This window comes from Anolis carolinensis, chromosome 5 (genome assembly GCF_035594765.1).
Source record: "Anolis carolinensis isolate JA03-04 chromosome 5, rAnoCar3.1.pri, whole genome shotgun sequence".
NCBI classification, from domain to species: Eukaryota; Metazoa; Chordata; class Lepidosauria; order Squamata; family Dactyloidae; genus Anolis; species Anolis carolinensis.
In genome coordinates, this window is record NC_085845.1 from 135673350 (window position 1) to 135692405 (window position 19056).

Here is a 19056-nt window from a genome sequence, read left to right on the forward strand (position 1 = left end):
AATTTCTGTGGCCTGATTTTGGAAAAAGGCAGGCAGATCACAAGGAGTGCTACATTGTGAACAGAATAGTAGTTTATATCCTCTAACACAGGGGTCCTCAAACGTTTTAAGTGGAGGGCCGGTTCACAGTCCCTCAGACTGTTGGGGGACCAGACTATGATGAAATAGTCCAAAATTAGGATTGATGTTGTTGTGTGCCTTCTAGTTGTTTCAGACTTAGGCCAACCCTAAGTCTAAAGTTGAGGACAGAGGCCAGGTCAATGATCCTGAAGGGCCTTAGTTTGGGGACCCCTGAGCTAGACGATCTCATAAGACTGTAGGTAAGCAAAAAGACCTCCAAAGACCATCGAGATGATGGTCACCAGAAGACCATCAAGATGATGGTCACCAGAAGACCATAGATAAGGAAAGAGACCCTCAAAGACCATCTAGATGGTTTCATAAGACCATAGGTAAGGAAAGGGGCCCCCAAAGGCCATCTAGAAAATCTCATAAAATCATAGGTAAGGAAAGGGACCTCCAAAAGCCATCTAGATGGCCTCATAAGGCCATAACTAAGCAACGAGACCTTCAAAGACCATCTAGACGATCTCATAAGGCCATAAGTAAGCAAAGAGACCTCCAAAGACCAGGTAGACTTAGGTCAACCCTAAGTCTAAAGTTTAGGACAGGGGCCAAATCAGTGACCTTGGAGGGCCTTTGTTTGGGGACCCCTGCTCTAACATTTCACAGATGAAAGCCAGAACATGAATGGCCAAATGACATCAGACCCAGGTAAAAATGACAATAATTATTACTGAGGAAGAACACACAAGCTATGAGAAGCTTCAGCAGTTTGGTTTAACTTGATTCTACAAGTAAGGGAATGATGCTGTTCTGTCCTTTACCCCTGCGGAGTTAGTTGAACACAAACTATTTTGTACTCAGTTTGCAGGAACTGAGCATTGGACTACAGTCTGGAGACCTGTCTTTGAATCCCCACTCAGCCATGGAAACCCACTAGGTAACCTTAGAAAGTCGCACTGTTATGGTGCTTGTTGTTGTTTTTTTCCGTGTCAGGTGTGACTTGAGAAACTGCAAGGAGACCCCGATGGTGCAATGGATTAAAGCCTTGTGGTAACAAGACTGTTGACCTGAAGGTTGGCTTGCTGACCTGAAGGCTGCCAGTTCGAATCCAATCCAGGGACAGTGCGGATGAGCTCCCTATGTCAGCTCCAGCTCCATGCAGGGACATGAGAAAAGCCTCCCACAAGGATGGTAAAACATCAAAAAAAAACAAACATCTGGGTGTCCCCTGGGCAACATCCTTGCAGATTGTCAATTCTCTCACACCAGAAACAACTTGCAATGGTGCCAGTACAGTCAAATGAATGCATTGTAAAGATTCTTATATTTCTCTAAATGAAGGCACCTACATGATACCACTATGTCTTCAGTGACAACATATTTCTAAGAGTTGTGCATAGCAGAGGAAGAAGATGGAAGTAGCTGAGGAGGGAATCTAATTATGATCTAGAATAGCAGGAGAGCTTCTTGTGCAAAGTGTTCAACAGCAGCTTAGACTGCTATAAATGGTGATCATAATGCAGAAGAACCCATCCCAAATCTCAGATATATAGAGAATTTTCTTGTGTCACTGTTAAAAGCTTTTCCCCAACAATCTCAGATAAATGTTTTGTCACTTGAAAAAGTCAAACCACCTTTATTGTAAATTCATGAGGCAGACAAAATAAAAACACAGGCCACTGAACAGTTACTGCTCTGTAGAAAGAACATCTTCTGTGAAGTGCTGCTTGCATTCAACACATTTCTCTAGAAATTTCAATAAAAAAGTACATTCCATATTTACAAATGAAAAAAAATGCTTAAAAGTGTTGCTTGGTGTTTAGTAGCATTTTCTCTCTTCATGTTTTCAATCTAAGAGTGCATATTGGAAGCCGTTTTACATTAGTCTCTTTTATCACTTGAACACAATTTGGTACCTTTCTCTTTACTACCATAATCACCATCATCTTCTCCATTTTATGGCTAAAGTGGATGCTTTTATCGCAAAGCTTGTGGGACTTCCACCTATAAAAGAAGGTATTTTTTTCCAAATTTAGTAACATCAACTGTAAAGAAGTTATTTGATTATCAAAATCATTCATGAGAACAATCCTAAAATAAGTCAAAGGCCAGTTGAGAGGCCTTTAGAAACAGAGATCTTTTGATATATACATACCCTGTTTCCCCGAAAATAAGACATCCCCGAAAAATAAGACCTAGTAGAAGTTTTGCTGAATTGCTAAATATAAGGCCTCCCCCGAAAGTAAGACCTAGCAAAGTTTTTGTTTGGAAGCATGCCCAGCGCCTGCCAAACAGAACACCAGAGCATGCAGGATTGGTAAATGTACATACCAGTTGTACATGGAAATAATGGTAGTAACAAGAAATTCTTGATAGGATTCAGTTTGTCTGGTTATGTTGGTTTATGATGACAACTACTGAACAGTATATAATAAATGTTCATTTTTTTGTTCAACAATAAATGTGAATTCTTCTTCATGGAAAAATAAGACATCCCCTGAAAATAAGACCTAGTGCATCTTTGGGAGCAAAAATTAATATAAGACACTGTCTTATTTTCGGGGAAACACGGTAGTGAGAGACACAGGACAGAAGTTCTGCAGTGGTTCTCAACCTGGGGTCCCCAGATGTTATTGGCCTACAACTCCCAGAAATCCCAGCCAGTTTACCAGCTGTTAGGATTCCTGGGAGTTGAAGGCCAAAAACATCAGGGGACGCCAGGCTGAGAACCACTGTGCTAGAAAGTGAAAATGGTGAGGACCAAAATAGAATGGCAGACAGAGGGATTGTAAGTTCACTGTATCCCAACCCAAATGTTCATTGATACAGTATCACACATGAACTACTGCAACAAACATGAACTACCCCATCATGCACAAACTACTGCAACTGCCTAACATATTAAAATGTTACTGCTCCTTTTCATGGAAGTGTCATCCTTGTTTTTATATGAGAAGATACATGGGTGGAAGGATGGGTTGACAAGAGAATTTTTTTTCCCATTATACATTTTGCTCATCTTTATAAATATAGGAAAAATTGGTGAATTGGTGCCCAATGGCCTGAATCTGAGATATGGCAGCAGCAACAGTGACAACAATAACAACAGAATTAAATATATTTTAGTACTATGGTGCAAGATAAATACTGTGATCAATAAACACCAAATAAACTATTTTAGGAAATGTAATAACAATTCAATCTACCAAAGTATACCCTTGAGCCATACCTGAAATTTAATTCTGAGAAATATTTTCTCCTTACAGATCACATTCTGACCTACAGAATATATATATATATATATATATATATATATATATATATATATATAGTAATGAAATTTCGGCCTAGGACAAAACAACAAAACTACACATCCCAGAAACACTAAACTTGGCATCACAACCCCTCATCCATGCCTCTATGATCATACAACAAAAAGAAAAGAAAAATAAAGTCCTAATTAGAGGGAGAGGAATAATTGTTTTTATCCAATTGCTGCCAGTTAGAAGGTTAAGCTCCACCCACTTGGTCTCCTAGCAACCCACTCAGCCCAGGGGACAGGCAGAGTTAGGCCTCACAAATAAGAGTAGATGAATAGGTACTGCTCTGGCGGGGAGGTAACGGTGCTCCATGCAGTCATCCCACATGACCTTGGAGGAGTCTATGGACAACGCCGGTTCTTCAGCTTAGAAATGGAGATGAGCACCAACCCGCAGAGTCAGACATGACTGGACTTAATGTCAGGGGAAAACCTTTACCCTTTACCTTCACTACCACCAATTCCTCAATACTTTATTTCCCATACCACCATACTTCGCCACAGCAACGCGTGGCTGGGCACAGGATATATATATATATATATATATATATATATATATATATATATATATACAAACTGTAGGTCAGAATGTGATCTGTAAAGAGAAAATATTTCTCATATATATGGGAAGTAAGTTCCAAGAGCCCCATGGATACCTGAAACCACGGATAGTATTGAAGCCGATGTTTTGGACCATAACAGACTGGCTTAATTCACAAAGTTTCAGTAGTCAGTCTGAAAATCTGGGGTTCATAACAGAGTTAGAGGAAGCATGGAAAAAAGGTTTCCAGTGGCCAGGAGCAGCCATACCACCACCACCTGCTGCTGACTTGCTCCTTATTTTCCTCTTGTTGCTTCCTCAGATGCTCGTAAAGATTGTTTCCTTGAAAAGAGATCACCTTCCAGTCCAAGCATACCATAGAGTTACACTGGAGGACTGAGAGATGCCTGCAAATACTTCTGAGAGTGGTGGTGGCAGGTAAGGGAAACTTCAGAAAATGATCCAATGGATAAGGGAATCTTAATGTATTATTTTTCCTTCACTGCCAGGAAACATAATTGGATTCTCATCCAGAACTTGAATAAGTTACTCTTTTGGACTGCAGTTTCCAGAAATGCCTCCACCTCCTTTGGAACTGAAGTCCCGATAACTTTTCCAAGCTCCATTTTGAAATTTAGAAAAAAAAATCTGAATGAGAAATAATCCCAGCTGTATCGCTTTGGCATTGTCACTATCAGAGGAAAACCTCAAAAAGTACTAAAAAGGCCCTCTAAGTCCCAGTTCTGTTGGCTCCAGGCTTCATGGAGACCCACAGGCAAAGTATCTTTAGTAGTTCATCTGTGAACTCCTTTTCTCTGAAGTATAATGGCTTGTCAGCTCATTCTGGCTCCATAAAATAAGTAGAAGATGTTGTTCTGTCTCCCAGGTTTTGCCACCTGTTTTTGTCTACCAACCAATGATGACAGATGAATAGGTAGTGATGTTAAGGAAGAGGAAAAATGATGTTGCAGAGGATAGCAGTTGGGTTCTTACAGGAGTATGAGCCTTGGAAGATGCCAGACAATGCCTATTCCTGATGCCCAACATGTTCCAAGTTCATCTAACAAACTTCATCAGAGTGTGTATCTTGAATGAAAACTTGTTTCTACCTTCATGTGGAATGCTAAAGGGTTTTTTTTTTTTTGAGATTTTCAAACATAGGCTAGAAAGCCATCTTTCTTTGCTTTGATTGTGTGTTCCTGCATAGTAGCAGGTGGGAATGAATGGCCCTTGTGGTCGCTTCCAACTCTGTACTTCTATGATTCTCTAAAAAATCAGTTTGGCATTTCTGAAAGACTAGAAAACGTTTATGTATAAGAAACAGAGTGCTTTTGAGGTTCAGTAAGGCTACAGTAAAGGGGCCCCTGGTGGCACAGTGTGTGAAAGCACTGAGCTGCTGAACTTGCAGATCAGAAGGTCCCAGGTTCGAATCCCCGGAGTGGAGTGAGTGCCCACTGTTAGCCCTAGCTCCTGCCAACCTAGCAGCTCGAAAACATGCAAATGTAAGTAGATCAATAGGTACCGCTCCGGCGGGAAGGTAACAGCGCTCCATGCAGTCATGCCGGCCACATGACCTTGGAGGTGTCTACGGACAACGCCGGCTCTTCGGTTTAGAAATGGAGATGAGCACCAACCCCCAGAGTCAGTCACAACTGGACTTAACGTCAGGGGAAAATCTTTACCTTACCTTAAGGCTACAGTATTTACTTTGCACTATTTGCAGCTCACTTCTTCAGTTTGGTAGTATTGCCACCTCTTCCCTTTCTGATCTCAGGTAATCTTTAGGTTTGGACAGGCTGATATCACTCTAAAAAGTATACCTTTACAGATAGACTTGTTCCCTCTTTGTTCATTTATAATCTTTCTTTCTTCCTTTCTCCCTCTCAAACACCACCTATAATTGTCACTGTTGAAATTTATGGCAGTTTTTCTGTCTCAGGCCACAGATCCAAGAATGAAGGGAGGGGGCATGGGGACGCTGAACCCAGATGTCAACACATTCATTTTTAATATTCACTATCATGTACACTTAATACAATATCTTCCCAAACATTGATCAGATTCTGGGATTAATACTCACTCGCTTTAACTGTTTGATACTACTTCCACGAATTGCGTCCATGAGATCAGTATGGAGACATCTCACTGGAGTAGAAGGTCGGGTAGAAGGACGTGAGCCTTCTTCTGACTTCTTGTCTGAGACTGACTTCAATGAATTTTTAATTTCTGACAAGATTTCATTCTCATAGTTTTTGCTTTTCTTGGCTTTTTTCTTTTTTTGCTTTTTTGGTACAACCTTTTGGGCACTTTCCTGCTGTTTGATAACTTCAGCAATGTTTCGGGTTGGCAGTTTTTTCTCTGGGACTATTTGAGGAGGAGGCGGTGGTGGAGGAGGAGGAGGTGGAGGTGGAGGTGGTGGGGATGGCGGTTGGATTTTAACTGGTGGAACTTTTTTAGAGATTTTCGGAGATGACCTTGGTGAACTTTTAGGAGAAGGTTGGTTTTGAACAGGGGGAACTTTTCTAGCAAGTTTTGGAGATGACCAAGGTGAACTTCGAGGAGAAGAATAAGGTGAAGAACTAGGAGTTCCCTTTTGCAAAGCTTTGGTCTTTGGACTGAGTGTTCCATTCCAATTGGATTCTTGCTGTCTTTGCTCCTGCATCCGCTTCTGTCTCTGTTTATCCATGTTTCTTGTGAGGATACTTGTCATACTCATTCTTGGTCCAGCAAGCTCAAAGTGATATCCTAGTTTCACAATTGTTGTATTGTCCTTCAGAAGTTTAGCTATGTCCATTTCAACCTGGCCACCCATTATATGTCTTTGATTGTGAAATCTTAATTCTGTTAAAATCTTGTTATTCTGCAAAGCCCTCATGATTGCTAATATCCCTTTTCCTGTAATAAAATTAGAATCAAGATTCAAATTTGATATATATTGATTCACTTTTAGCATACCAGCAATAGCTATTGCGACATTGTCATCTGCATGAGTGTTGGCCAAACTAAAGGTTTTGACCACAGTGTTGTTCCTTAGGGCCTGAGCAAAATGTATAAGCATCTGAGGTGTGATGTTTTCAATGTTGTTTAGGTTAACTTCAGTGGTGTCAGGATCATTATTTCTAACTTTTTCTAAAGCATCTTCAATCACAGTGGGATTTCCACAAGGATGCATGGCACCCTTTCTATAGCTCATGTCTTCTGCTTCCTTTTCACTATGACCATTGGCAACTATTTCATTTTCAGCTTTCTTGTTGCATTTTTGAAGTTTTATACTGATTGAACTTCTTTTGCTTTCATTGTTTGTTGTCTTTTTGCATTCAACGGGTTCCTTCTCTTCATTATTACCTGCACCACTATCTTCTTCTTCCTCTTCCTCTTCGTCCTCCTCCTCTTCCTCCTCCTCCTCCTCCACTTCCACCTTCTCTACCCCCTCCTCTTCTCTGTCTTCATCTTTTTCGTCTTCATCCTCCTCTGCTTCTTTATCCTCCTCTTCTTCATCATCTTCTTCTTCAGTATATGCCTCCTCAGAAACTTCACTATTACTTCCTGTGAAATAGTCTTCATTAATGTCTTCTGATTCATCCTCCTCTTCCTCCTCCTCTTCTTTAGAATCCTACAGGGCAATATGGGTTCAACAATTAGCAAGGTCAAAACATATTTTATCCCAGAGATTCTAATATTATTTTCTTGCGAACTTCTAAGGTTGTTTTTTTTAAAAAAAGATATGTATTTTTTAAAGTCCTTACTCATTTGTTTTATGAGATGTAAACATTCTTGTAACAGTTTTGGAATTGAAATCAATACATGGAGGAGATATGGATAACAAATAATAATAACCATAATCATAATAATCGTAATCATAATTTATTATTTTCAGTCCTAGTACATTGTGTATCACTGTAATTTGGAATTTATTTATTTATTTATTTGCAATATTTATATTCAGCCCTTCTCACCCCGAAGGGGACTCAGGGCAGATCACAGAACACATATATGGCAAACATTCAATGCCATTATACAGACAGGACAGACAACAAATAGAGGTGTGTGTGTATATATATACAGTAGAGTCTCACTTATCCAAGACTCGCTTATCCAAGGTTCTGGATTATCCAGGGCATTTTTGTAGTCAATGTTTTCAATATATCATGATATTTTGGTGCTAGATTCATAAATACAGTAATTACAACATAATATTACTGATACTGAACTCTTTTTCTGCCAATTTTGTTGTATAACATGATGTTTTGGTGTTTAATTTGCAAAATCATAACATAATTTGATGTTTAATAGACTTTTCCTTAATCCCTCCTTATTATTCAAGATATTCGCTTATCCAAGGTTCTGCCGGCCTGTTTAGCTTGGATAAGTGAGACTCTACTGTATGTATATATATATATATATATATATATATATATATATATATATATATGTGTGTGTGTGTGTGTGTGTGTGTGTGTGTGTGTGTGTGTGTATATATATATAGAATGAGAGGGGGGGTGGCATTTTCCATCTTTCCATCTTTGGAATACTATGATTCTGTGTCCTGAGCATCACTTTGAGAGCATTCACAAAATTAGTCAGACTGAAAACGATATAATTGATTATTACAATATACACCATTATTTCTATGCTGTTTTAACATGAGATAAATAAATAATGTAGAGATTCATAACAGGAAAAGTTGGTGGTGGTGGTGATGGAGGAAGGGGAAATCCATTGCTAAGAACTTATGCTTAGCTAAAGGTGTACATTTGACACCGGCCTCATCTTCTAGAGCTGTGCAGGCAAATGACACTTGTACTTTCCTTGCATATTGACTTGGAAATCTACAATTTTTTGTTGTCAGTGGATGTGTGGTTGTCCTAGTGCTTTTTGGAACAGTAACATTTTTGGACTACAGCTCCCATAATTTTCTAGCCACTATGGTCATTCTGATTAGGATGTCTGGGACTCGTAGTAAAAAAAAAGTCAGCGTTCCTAGCTTGCCTCACATAAAAATGTATAGTTTGCTTGGTTTATGCAGTTATCTATCCAACTATATCAACTGCAACTTATCAACATTTCACAAGGGTTTAAATCACAGCCGGGCTGTGGCGCAGCTGGCTAGTAACCAGCTGCAATAAATCACTACTGACCGAGAGGTCATGAGTTCGAAGCCCGGGTCGGGTTAAGCCCCCAACCATTAATTAGCCCGGCTTGCTGTTGACCTATGCAGCCCTGAAAGACAGTTGCATCTGTCAAGTAGGGAAATTTAGGTACGCTTTAGGCGGGAGGCTAATTTAACTAATTTACAACATCATAAAACTGCCAGCAAAACACAAGGAAAGAAACGAGGAAGTACAGCCACTAGTGGACAGTGAAGCAACAGCTCCCCCTGTGGCCGGAATCGTGAAGCTGGGAAAAAATGTTAAATGCCTCTGTGTCTGTCTATATATGTTGTTTGTCTGTTGGCATTGAATGTTTGCCATATATGTGTTCATTGTAATCCGCCCTGAGTCCCCTTCGGGGTGAGAAGGGCGGAATATAAATACTGTAAATAAATAAATAAAATAAATAAATATTCCAGTCTTATTTTTGCAGAACTACTACAGTTGACAGCTGGAATTAGTAACTTCCATGACTAGAATTAATAAATGAAAATCAGAGAAGAATATAGATTCTATTCTTAGTAAAGCAAGGCTGGGATCTTTTTGGATCCTTGATCCACATGAACTGTTGACCTGTATACACAGGATTTCGATCGTGTTTTTTTCACTTCACAAAGGAGCAACTGAAAAGTACAAATCCTTACCAGCCATCCTCTTGCTGTCTGGAGTAAGTAGCTTCAATTGCATATACAAGTGACTTACAAAATATAGCAATGGCACTGGCTGGTGAAGCCTGTTGGATTCTTGGATGTGGACCCTGTGCCTCTGCGGCATGTAGGTTATGCTCCAAATGCTTGAAGCTAAAGTTACAATAATGATTGTGCTTGTAACTGAGAACAATTTCAGAGAAGCGCCAAGCAGCCTCAAGTGTAGGGTGAAATTAAGCATCGACTTAACTGTGCCCGTACCTTTCCAGATCCAGCCTTAACTGTGGTTGCTATTTGGATGTGCTATTGCATTACACAGCACCGAAAGCTTCTCGCATCATTATTGTTGCTGTTTATTATTTTATGGTAGTCCCGCATTTATTATTATTTATATGCTGCTGTCAGGAAGCCTGCATGGCAAAGACTATATTAATACTTAGAGTGACTGCATACCAACACTCAAGCTGTAATGCTAAGATAAGTTCTTCCCGCTGGGTTCTGATAAGCAGCAATCCAAAAGCAAGATAATTCCTTGGAAGACACTTGAATTGTGCTGCTTTACATGGGTAGGGAACAAGGTTGTGGCTGTGATAAATATAGACGTGTAATACTTCTGGATTTTATTCTGTTTTTTAAGTCATGTCTGCAGCTCAATTTTTTTAAAAAGGAATGATTCCTGAAAAATAAATGAGTATATTACAAAACTAACAATGGATTATATGGAGGATGGGAATCAAAGGATTATATGAACAAATCAGCACCACTAAATATAATAAGTGTAGGTAAAAGGTAAAGGTTTCCCCTGATGTTAAGTCTAGTCATGTCTGACTCTGGGGGTTGGTGCTCATCTCCATTTAAGAGCCGGCGTTGTCCATAGACACCTCCAAGGTCATGTGGCCAGCATGACTGCATGGAGGGTAGTTCTTAAAATATTGTCCAGTATATATATTTTTAAATACTTTTTATTAGCCCAGTTTTCACCCTCAGCTATTCATTAGAGATGGAGCAATCTATTTTTATTTTATTTTTAGACTCATAGACATATGATCCAGTAGACATGTTAGGTTAAGAACAGATGGAGAATATACCCGGAAAGGGTTAACATGTTAACTTAATTAGTATTGTGCTTCAGAAAAATCTAACTCAATTAGGGCCTAAAACTTATTTTTAGTTCCAACTAGAGTGGAGTTGCAGAAATAGCTGGATTTACTAGGATGGGGATTCATTCAACATCATAGGCTATCACTTGTGGCCGAGTATGATTGTCTTCCAGAAGTAGAGTCTTGATGGTGGTACATGAATGTAGAGACCTATTCTGGATCTGCAGGGTCTGTCATTGAGGACATTGATTTCCAGATGGAAGGCAGTCCCGACAAGGTTTTGCTTGATGCACTTCCTCTTGGCATGTTTTTCCATTTTGCCTTCTATTTGAGCCCCTTCAAAATCCATAACATTGTTGGCATAGCTAGCCTCCGGTTAGAACAACTGGACAGCAAAAGATATTTAAAGATGAGCTTAAAGCTAACCTTAAAAAATGTGGCATAAACACTGAGAACTGGGAATCCCTGGCCTTCAAACAGTTGTTCACTATCCAAGAACTGACTGAATGAATTAGTTCTATTTGGGAATAGCCAACCATTTTCATCCTATATAAATTAGAAGACAGACTTTTTTACACTTAAGTTGAAATTGGTGTTTACATTTCATATTACAATATTCTTAGAAATCGGGCAGATAGAATTAATTACTAGAACTACTAATCTCAGAAGTCCCGTCACCCAATGCATCCTAATGAAACTATTTTTGTCATCCAAACCTTTCAATTTCTGAACTCTGAGTGATTTTTGTTAAAGCCCAGCATAGTTTTGCAAAATCCAAGAAAATAGATCTCTGAGTAAAAGACCTCAACTGGATAATGCGGAATCTGTTGCCAAAATTTCAAGTTAGTCAAAATTCTAGCTAAGACAGTCATTTTAGTTAAAAACTAATTGTTCCTTTTTTCACAGCAAATTTAGAACTATATTAGTAAAAAGGTAAAGGCTTCCCCTGACGTTAAGTCCAGTCATGTCTGACTCTGGGGGTTGGTGCTCATCTCCATTTCTAAGCCGAAGAGCCGGCATTGTCCGTAGACACCTCCAAGGTCATGTGGCTGGCATGACTGCATGGAGCGCCGTTACCTTCCTGCCGGAGCGGTACCTATTGATCTACTCACATTGGCATGTTTTCGAACTGCTAGGTTGGCAGAAGCTGGAGCTAAGAGCGGCCGCTCACTCCGCTCCTGGGATTTGAACCTGGGACCTTTCAGCCTGGTAGTTCAGCAGCTCAGTGCTTTAACACACTTCACCACCAGGGTGCCTTTTACTATATAACTACTATATTAGTAGTTTAATCATTTTCAATGAAGTCTCAATTTCAGTAGCTGAGAATGAGAAAATGTTCTTTTAAATACCTTAAAAGCAAATTTAAAATAACTATTCATTGAATGCGATATTGTTTCTTGATTGAGATACAGCTGTACAATTGTTACCAATAGTTACCAAGATTATTTGCTATGCTAATAAGGTGCCAGGAGCTCCCATTGGCACAGTGTGTTATAGCGCTGAGCTGCTGAACTTGCGGACTGAAAGGTCGCAGGTTCGAATCCGGGGAGCGGAGTGAGCACCCGCTGTTAGCTCCAGCTTCTGCCAACCTAGCAGATCGAAAACATGCATATGTGAGTAGATCAATAGATACCGCTCCGATGGGAAGGTAACGGCACTCCATGCAGTCATGCCGGCCACATGACCTTGAAGGTGTCTACGGACAACGCAGGCTCTTCAGCTTAGAAATGGAGATGAGAACCAACCCCCAGAGTTGGACACGACTGGACTTAACGTCAGGGGAAAACTTTACCTTTACCTAATAAGGTGCCAAGAGCACATGGAAAAGATAAATGTCAACCCCTGCTCTGTCTTGGGCACACTGACAAATAATCAGTTTTTTCGCTCAAATACTGTAACATGAAAACAATACCTTGTACGTCTTTAACAACTGATTCAAAATATTTTAATATGAAATAGGTATTTAACTATGCAACCAGGCCATTTTTAAAAACAATTTTTATTAACAGATATCTTTGGGGAATCACATTTCATGAAGTCATAAACTTTCCAACCATGATTAAAATATTAAGGACCAAATCCAACACTGTTATCAGTAATCAGCAGGCATTCTTTCCCTTCCCAGCTCTCCTGAAAATTGGTTCCAGATGTTTTTCTCATGTCTCGGGAAGGGAGCTTTTATGTTCCACTGGATTCCACAGGCAGAAATTCACTAATAAATTATAGCAATAATCCTGTTGACAATCCCCAAGCCCAACTGAACTCAATGAGACTTATTTTTGAATAGACATACATAGCATTGTGCTGTAAGAGTAGACCACAGCACTGAATACTTCTTCTCTCAACTCCACAGCATACATTCCTATCCTCTTTTCCCTCTGTACCAAATTTAACCTTCATATAATACTGACTAAATTAGAAAGACCAGGTTAATATGTAACATACCATGGTGAAGATCATCAAAAGAAATGCAGTTGGATTTGATGCACATGGTAGGACCATAGGAGCAGCACTGGATTTGTGTGAAGCTGTCCCAAATCCTACCCTTTTCACCAATGTTAAAATATTCAAGTTAATAGAAGTGTACCACAAAAAAATGAATTTAGGGGGAAAAATCTGGGAGGATATATATCTGTCCATTTTACTGAATTATTTTCATATTGTCTTCCCCACCTTAGCCCTCAATGCTGACTGAAGAACAGCTCCAGAAACTTTCCCAATTTTGGAGAACTATATTTTTTTAAAGAGGGAAATAGTGATATAAGCTGCCCCAAGTCCCTGTAAGCCACCCTGAGTCCCTTGTAAGCCGCCCCGAGTCTCTTCGGGGAGATGGAGGTGGGGTATAGGAATAAAGATTATTATTATTATTTTATTATGACACAGCAAACAAGATAGATATGCTGTATTTCGTATCACAAAATCACAAGTCGAACACTTCCCAAGTGTCCAGGACTGTGTGATGTATTTTCGGATGATGCGTGCAGATCCCAGTAGGTGGCCTTTTGCAGCTGGCAGATCGTAATTTTGTCAATGTCTATTGTTTCCAAATGCTGGCTGAGATCTTTTGGCACGGCACCCAGTGTGCCCATCACCACCGGGACCACCTGCACTGGTTTCTGCCAGAGTCTTTGAAGTTCAATCTTGAGGTCCTGATAGCGACTGAGGTTTTCCTGTTGTTTTTCATCAATGCGACTGTCACCTGGGATGGCAACATCAATGATCCAAACCTTTTTCTTTTCCACAACTGTGATGTCTGGTGTGTTGTGTTCCAGAACTTTATCAGTCTGGATTTGGAAGTCCCACAGTATCTTTGCGTGCTCATTTTCCAATACTTTTGCAGGTTTGTGATCCCACCAATTCTTTGCTGCTGGGAGGTGGTACTTGAGGCATAAGTTCCAATGAATCATTTGGGCCACATAGTTGTGCCTCTGTTTGTAGTCTGTCTGTGCGATTTTCTTACAGCAGCTGAGGATATGATCAATGGTTTCGTCAGCTTCCTTGCACAGTCTGCATTTTGGGTCATCAGTTGATTTTTCGATCTTGGCCTTGATTTCATTTGTTCTGATGGCTTGCTCCTGGGCTGCAAGGATCAGGCCTTCTGTCTCCTTCTTCAGGGTCCCATTCGTGAGCCAGAGCCAGGTCTTCTCCTTATCAGCTTTTCCTTCAATTTTGTCAAGGAACTTTCCATGCAATGTTTTGTTGTGCCAGCTGTCAGCTCTAGTTTGTAGTGCAGTTTTCTTGAACTGATTCTTTGTCTGCTGTGTTTTGAGGAGTTTTTGATTTTTGACTTCAATCAAAGCAGGTTCTTCACTTTGCTTCAAATAATAATAATAATAATAATAATAATAATAATAATAATAAGATTAGATTCTATCATTCCACCAACAGAAGTTTACCATTGAAGGTCAAAGAAGGGGAGCATATGGTCTAGTGCAGTGGTTCTCAACCTGCGGTCCCCAGATGTTTTTGGCCTAGAACTCCCAGAAATCCCAGCCAGTTTAACAGCTGTTAGGATTTCTGGAAGTTGAAGGCCAAAAATATCAGGGGACCCCAGGTTGAGAACCACTGGTCTAGTGTTAACTATAGCTGTTTTTATAAAGGAGCCACTATAACTCAATTATGAACATTGAAGTCACTACGAAAAATATTTAGATCCTTGCCAGTGGTTGCAATTCAAGTGGCCTGACTTAAGCATACAGGAAAACTTGTGTATGCCTTTCATAAACAATCCAGCCTAGACCAAGCATTGTTATGTTCTATTGATTTCAATGGAAAAATGCGACACGACCTTAGACCTGGAGGAGTTTACAGATTCCATGTTGCTTCTGGGTTCTATTATCTGGTCCACAAAGTTGCCCTAGAAACCCTTGAAGCAACAAGTGCCTCTCTTCATTATTTTAAATTCTTTTTCCATCTCAAAAAGCAGCCAAAAACATGGAGGAAAATTCAAACCATTTCAGAAACATGATGTCCTCACTGCATTCCATCAAGCCTCAACTTCCTTCACTAAAGTACGAACATTGGCTTATTTGGTCTGATCCTGCAAACCTGAAACATGTAATATTTAGTCCTAATGGAAGCATTTCTGTGGTTCATAAAGGGAAGGGGGTGGCTTCTGCCCCCACCTCAGATACCTATTCCTGTCTTAGAATTGTTAAATCCTACCACGAGAAAATTCTTTTTAATTGCATTAACGGTTACCACTTAATTCTTCTTTATTGGAATCAGTGAGATGTAAAAGTGCTTGGCTGGATGAATCTCATAATTTTCAGCAGTTTTACCCCGAATGCCACATCTCCTTCTTCCCTCTCCATGCCCACTTCTTCACAGCAGGCTGCTTTTGAAACTCTCTTGTATTTATAAAACTAGTTGGGATGAAGTTTCTGTCAGTGAGAAAAAAACATAAAAAGCCCACAGGAGGGATGGCTCCAGTTGCACAGTTCTTTACAGAAGCAGCAGGCAAAGATGAGAATTTGCTATTAGATCCTTGAATGATTTTAATGGTTAAGCAAAAGTCTTTGATGTTCCAGTTGTTTGGGGGGGGAAACCTATGAAAAGTAATGCATCCTACACTCAAATAGGTGTTATAACTCTTCATACTCATATATAGATTTGAAATGAACCCCTATTTCGCTGTGCAGATGGAAGAGCAAGAATAAGTTTGCTAATTGGCTTATTTTTGGTTGTCCTTGTCTCCTTCACAAGGGGGACAAGAGGGCAAACAGTAACAGTTCAGAGCTTTTCCTACATATTTGGAGGCTCTTACATGATTTAAAACCCTAGAAAAATAATGGAAGTTGACAAAGACAACAGAGAAGAATGGAGGTAGCATGCACGCTTTTGCTCTCCTTGTTGCAACTTTCATCTGGTTCTGGCTGTTAGATTTCAGGATTCTTTAAAAAAAAAAACCCTGAAGTTGAAACCCAAATCTGAAATATAGCCCATTGACTATTAGTTTGAAGTACTGTGTACATGAAGTGTGCTACTGGAGTCTGAGATCTTGACTATGCATTTGGCAACATGGTGGTACAGCCTTTCCTTCAAATGTGGTGGAATTAAAAACTCCCATCACCATATCCAATAATGACCCATCCTGGGTGGGCAAGATGGGAGTTATAGTTCTATGCAACTAGAGGTCACCAACTTGAGGAAGGACATTACAATAGAATCCTTAGACGAGTGGTTCTCAACCTGGGTTCCCCAGATGTTTTGGCCTACAATCCCCAGAAATCCCATCCAGTTTACCAGCTGTTAGGATTTCTGGGAGTTGAAGGCTAAAAACATCAGGGGACCCTAGGTTGAGAACCACTGCCTTAGACTATTGTTTCACTTCCCCACATGAGTTTCATCACATATTTGAATGTACCTTCACATAAAAATAAAAATCCTAGTAGTTTCCATTTTTGTACTTCCTGAGATATCCTAATGTTTACATTTTTATTTTTCACTGCACTTTTTAAAAAGCTATTATTGTCTATCTCTGGGAATTATACAAATCTGAAGTGGTACCATTTTAGGAAAAAATACCTACCATTGTGAGTATGTTGATCAGCACTTCCACAGCCAAATATAAAGTTCAATGGCATTCCCCACAATTTTCACTTTAATCACTATTACAGTAGAGTCTCACTTATCCAACATAAACGGGCTGGCAGAATGTTGGATAAGCGAATATGTTGGATAATAAGGAGAGATTAAGAAAAAGCCTATTAAACATCAAAATAGGCTATGATTTTACAAATTAAGCACCAAAACATCATGTAATACAACAAATTTGACAGAAAAAGTAGTTCATTACACATTAATGCTATGTAGTAATTACTGTATTTACGAATTTAGCACCAAAATATCACAATGCATTGAAAACATTGACTACAAAAATGCGTTCAATAATCCAGAACATTGGATAAGTGAGTGTTGGATAAGTGAGACTCTACTGTACTAGAATTGTTTAATTTCTGTTCTGATTCTACAGTGTATACCAAGGGGGAAAGTTTTGCTCAGATATGTGTTGTAAGTGGCAGGCAATGTTTCGAGGACTTGGCCAATGCAATTGCTCTCCTACCTTTTCGCATGCACCCATCCTCTCTTTTTCTAGAAGTTTTCTGGTTTCCCGTTCCCAGTATGCCATCAGCGCTTCCCGGCTGAAAGTCCCAGTTGGTGTCTTCTCTGTGAGGCTTTTCTGCCTGTGTCCCACTGGAAGGTTCCGGTCAGGCTCAATGTCCTCTAACTCTCTCTCCAGCTCCTTCAACTCCTCATCGGTTAGAGAAGCAAGGAGCTCATCTTCATCTAGTTCTTCATATTTACTAAGCTCTCGCCTGTACCCAAAGGTAGACATGGTCCCTTCTTCCATCAGGCCAAGATCAAGCTGAAACTACCATACAGCATTCACAGAGGTTCAAGTCCAAGGCGTCTGTGTCTGGTTTGGTCAGCAACTGTTTCCCCGAGTAGCTGCGGCACCCTTTAAAAGTATTCCTAGGGGGTTGTGACAATACACGGAAGGATGAAAGCATGCTCCGCTTTAGGCATCAGACGTCAGCAGGAGAGTTCAACCAAAAGAATGTCCCGACACACCACTGTCTGTGTGCCTCTTAAACTCAGGGATTATTGACATACTGGCCATGACCATATTTAGCACAGCCTGATATGGGGAAAATGTGTACTCATCTATGGACTCAGAGACTAGGAAAATGGCAGGTAGGAAATAAAACATGCACACTGACAGAGATTTGAGTTCACCCAAACAATAGGGAGCCAATAAACTCTTGCTCTGGTCTTCTAAGTTCCATTCTAAGTTTGGCAAAAGACTTTTTTCACAGCCATAGCACTCCTGACTCCCATAGATATTGGAAGGCTGGTAGAAGGAAAGGACTATAACTGTGTCATGTCTGAAGATTTGTTATCTTCAGGAATGTAACATGAAACCAGGAGGACATAAGCTTCCAAGACTGGATTATGCCACACAGCTGATACTAGGCATGCTTTGAATGATTAGACAAAGAGGACAATTATCCAACCGTGTCTATGACAGCAACAGCAAAAAATTGAACACAGCTTAAATAATGTTCGGGCCCCTGGTGGCACAGTGTATTAAAGCACTGAGCTGCTGAACTTGCAGACCAAAAGGTCCCAGGTTCAAATCCCAGGAGCAGAATGAGCACCCGCTGTTAGCCCCAGCTCCTACCAACCTAGCAGTTCGAAAACATGCAAATGTGAGTAGATCAATAGGTACTGCTCCAGTGGGAAGGTAACGGCGCTCCATGCAGTCATGCTGGCCACATGGCCTGGAGATGTCTATGGACAATGCCAGCTCCTCGGCTTAGAAATGGAGATGAGCACCAACCCCTAGAATCGGTCACGACTGGACTTAATGTCAGGGGAAACCTTTACCTTTACCTTTTACTAAATAATGTTATTATTTTGATGATTTTACAAGAAACAAAGAGAATCCAAATATATGGTTTTTGACAATGGGTTTTCCTAAAATATGAGTGAGAGCAAGAGCAGTTATTATGGAGATTATTTCATGGGGAATGTTGAAAAATTCAGTCTTGACAAATTTCTAGAGGAAATTATTTGGACAAACTATTCATTTAGAAACATAAATGGAAAGGAAGTTATTTACTTATCGGGAAATAATGCATTTTGGACTTACTAAGAACAAACTTAGGGCTCATTCTTTTAGAACTTGGGCAGGATCAATACCAGTTACAATAGGATACGAATCTGGGGT

The 19056-nt window shown here is 39.9% G+C and overlaps 2 protein-coding genes across 7 annotated transcripts in view; both read right to left on the reverse strand.

Annotated features, from left to right (window-relative positions):
* The window catches only part of asb15 (ankyrin repeat and SOCS box containing 15), a 388284-nt gene that overhangs the window by 330766 nt on the left and 38462 nt on the right, over positions 1-19056 (reverse strand). The window lies entirely within an intron of this gene.
* On the reverse strand, positions 1687-17883 carry lmod2 (leiomodin 2). The gene is made up of 3 exons (XM_008111231.3): positions 17389-17883; positions 6007-7539; positions 1687-2070 (listed from the first exon to the last, which is right to left on the reverse strand). The coding sequence occupies exons 1-3, from the start codon at positions 17674-17676 to the stop codon at positions 2044-2046; spliced, it is 1848 nt and encodes a 615-aa protein (XP_008109438.1). The 5' UTR covers positions 17677-17883; the 3' UTR covers positions 1687-2043.

What these genes read in the sequence shown, in the direction of transcription:
- lmod2 (XM_008111231.3), bottom strand. Translation starts at nt 17,676, where the DNA reads ATGGAAGAAGGGACCATGTCTACCTTTGGGTACAGGCGAGAGCTTAGT. An exon ending in GGATGGGTGCATGCGAAAAG is followed by an intron (nt 7,540 to 17,388) that starts GTAGGAGAGCAA and finishes ATTGCCCTGTAG; the next exon opens with GATTCTAAAGAAGAGGAGGA. An exon ending in GTATCAAACAGTTAAAGCGA is followed by an intron (nt 2,071 to 6,006) that starts GTGAGTATTAAT and finishes CTTCTTTTATAG; the next exon opens with GTGGAAGTCCCACAAGCTTT.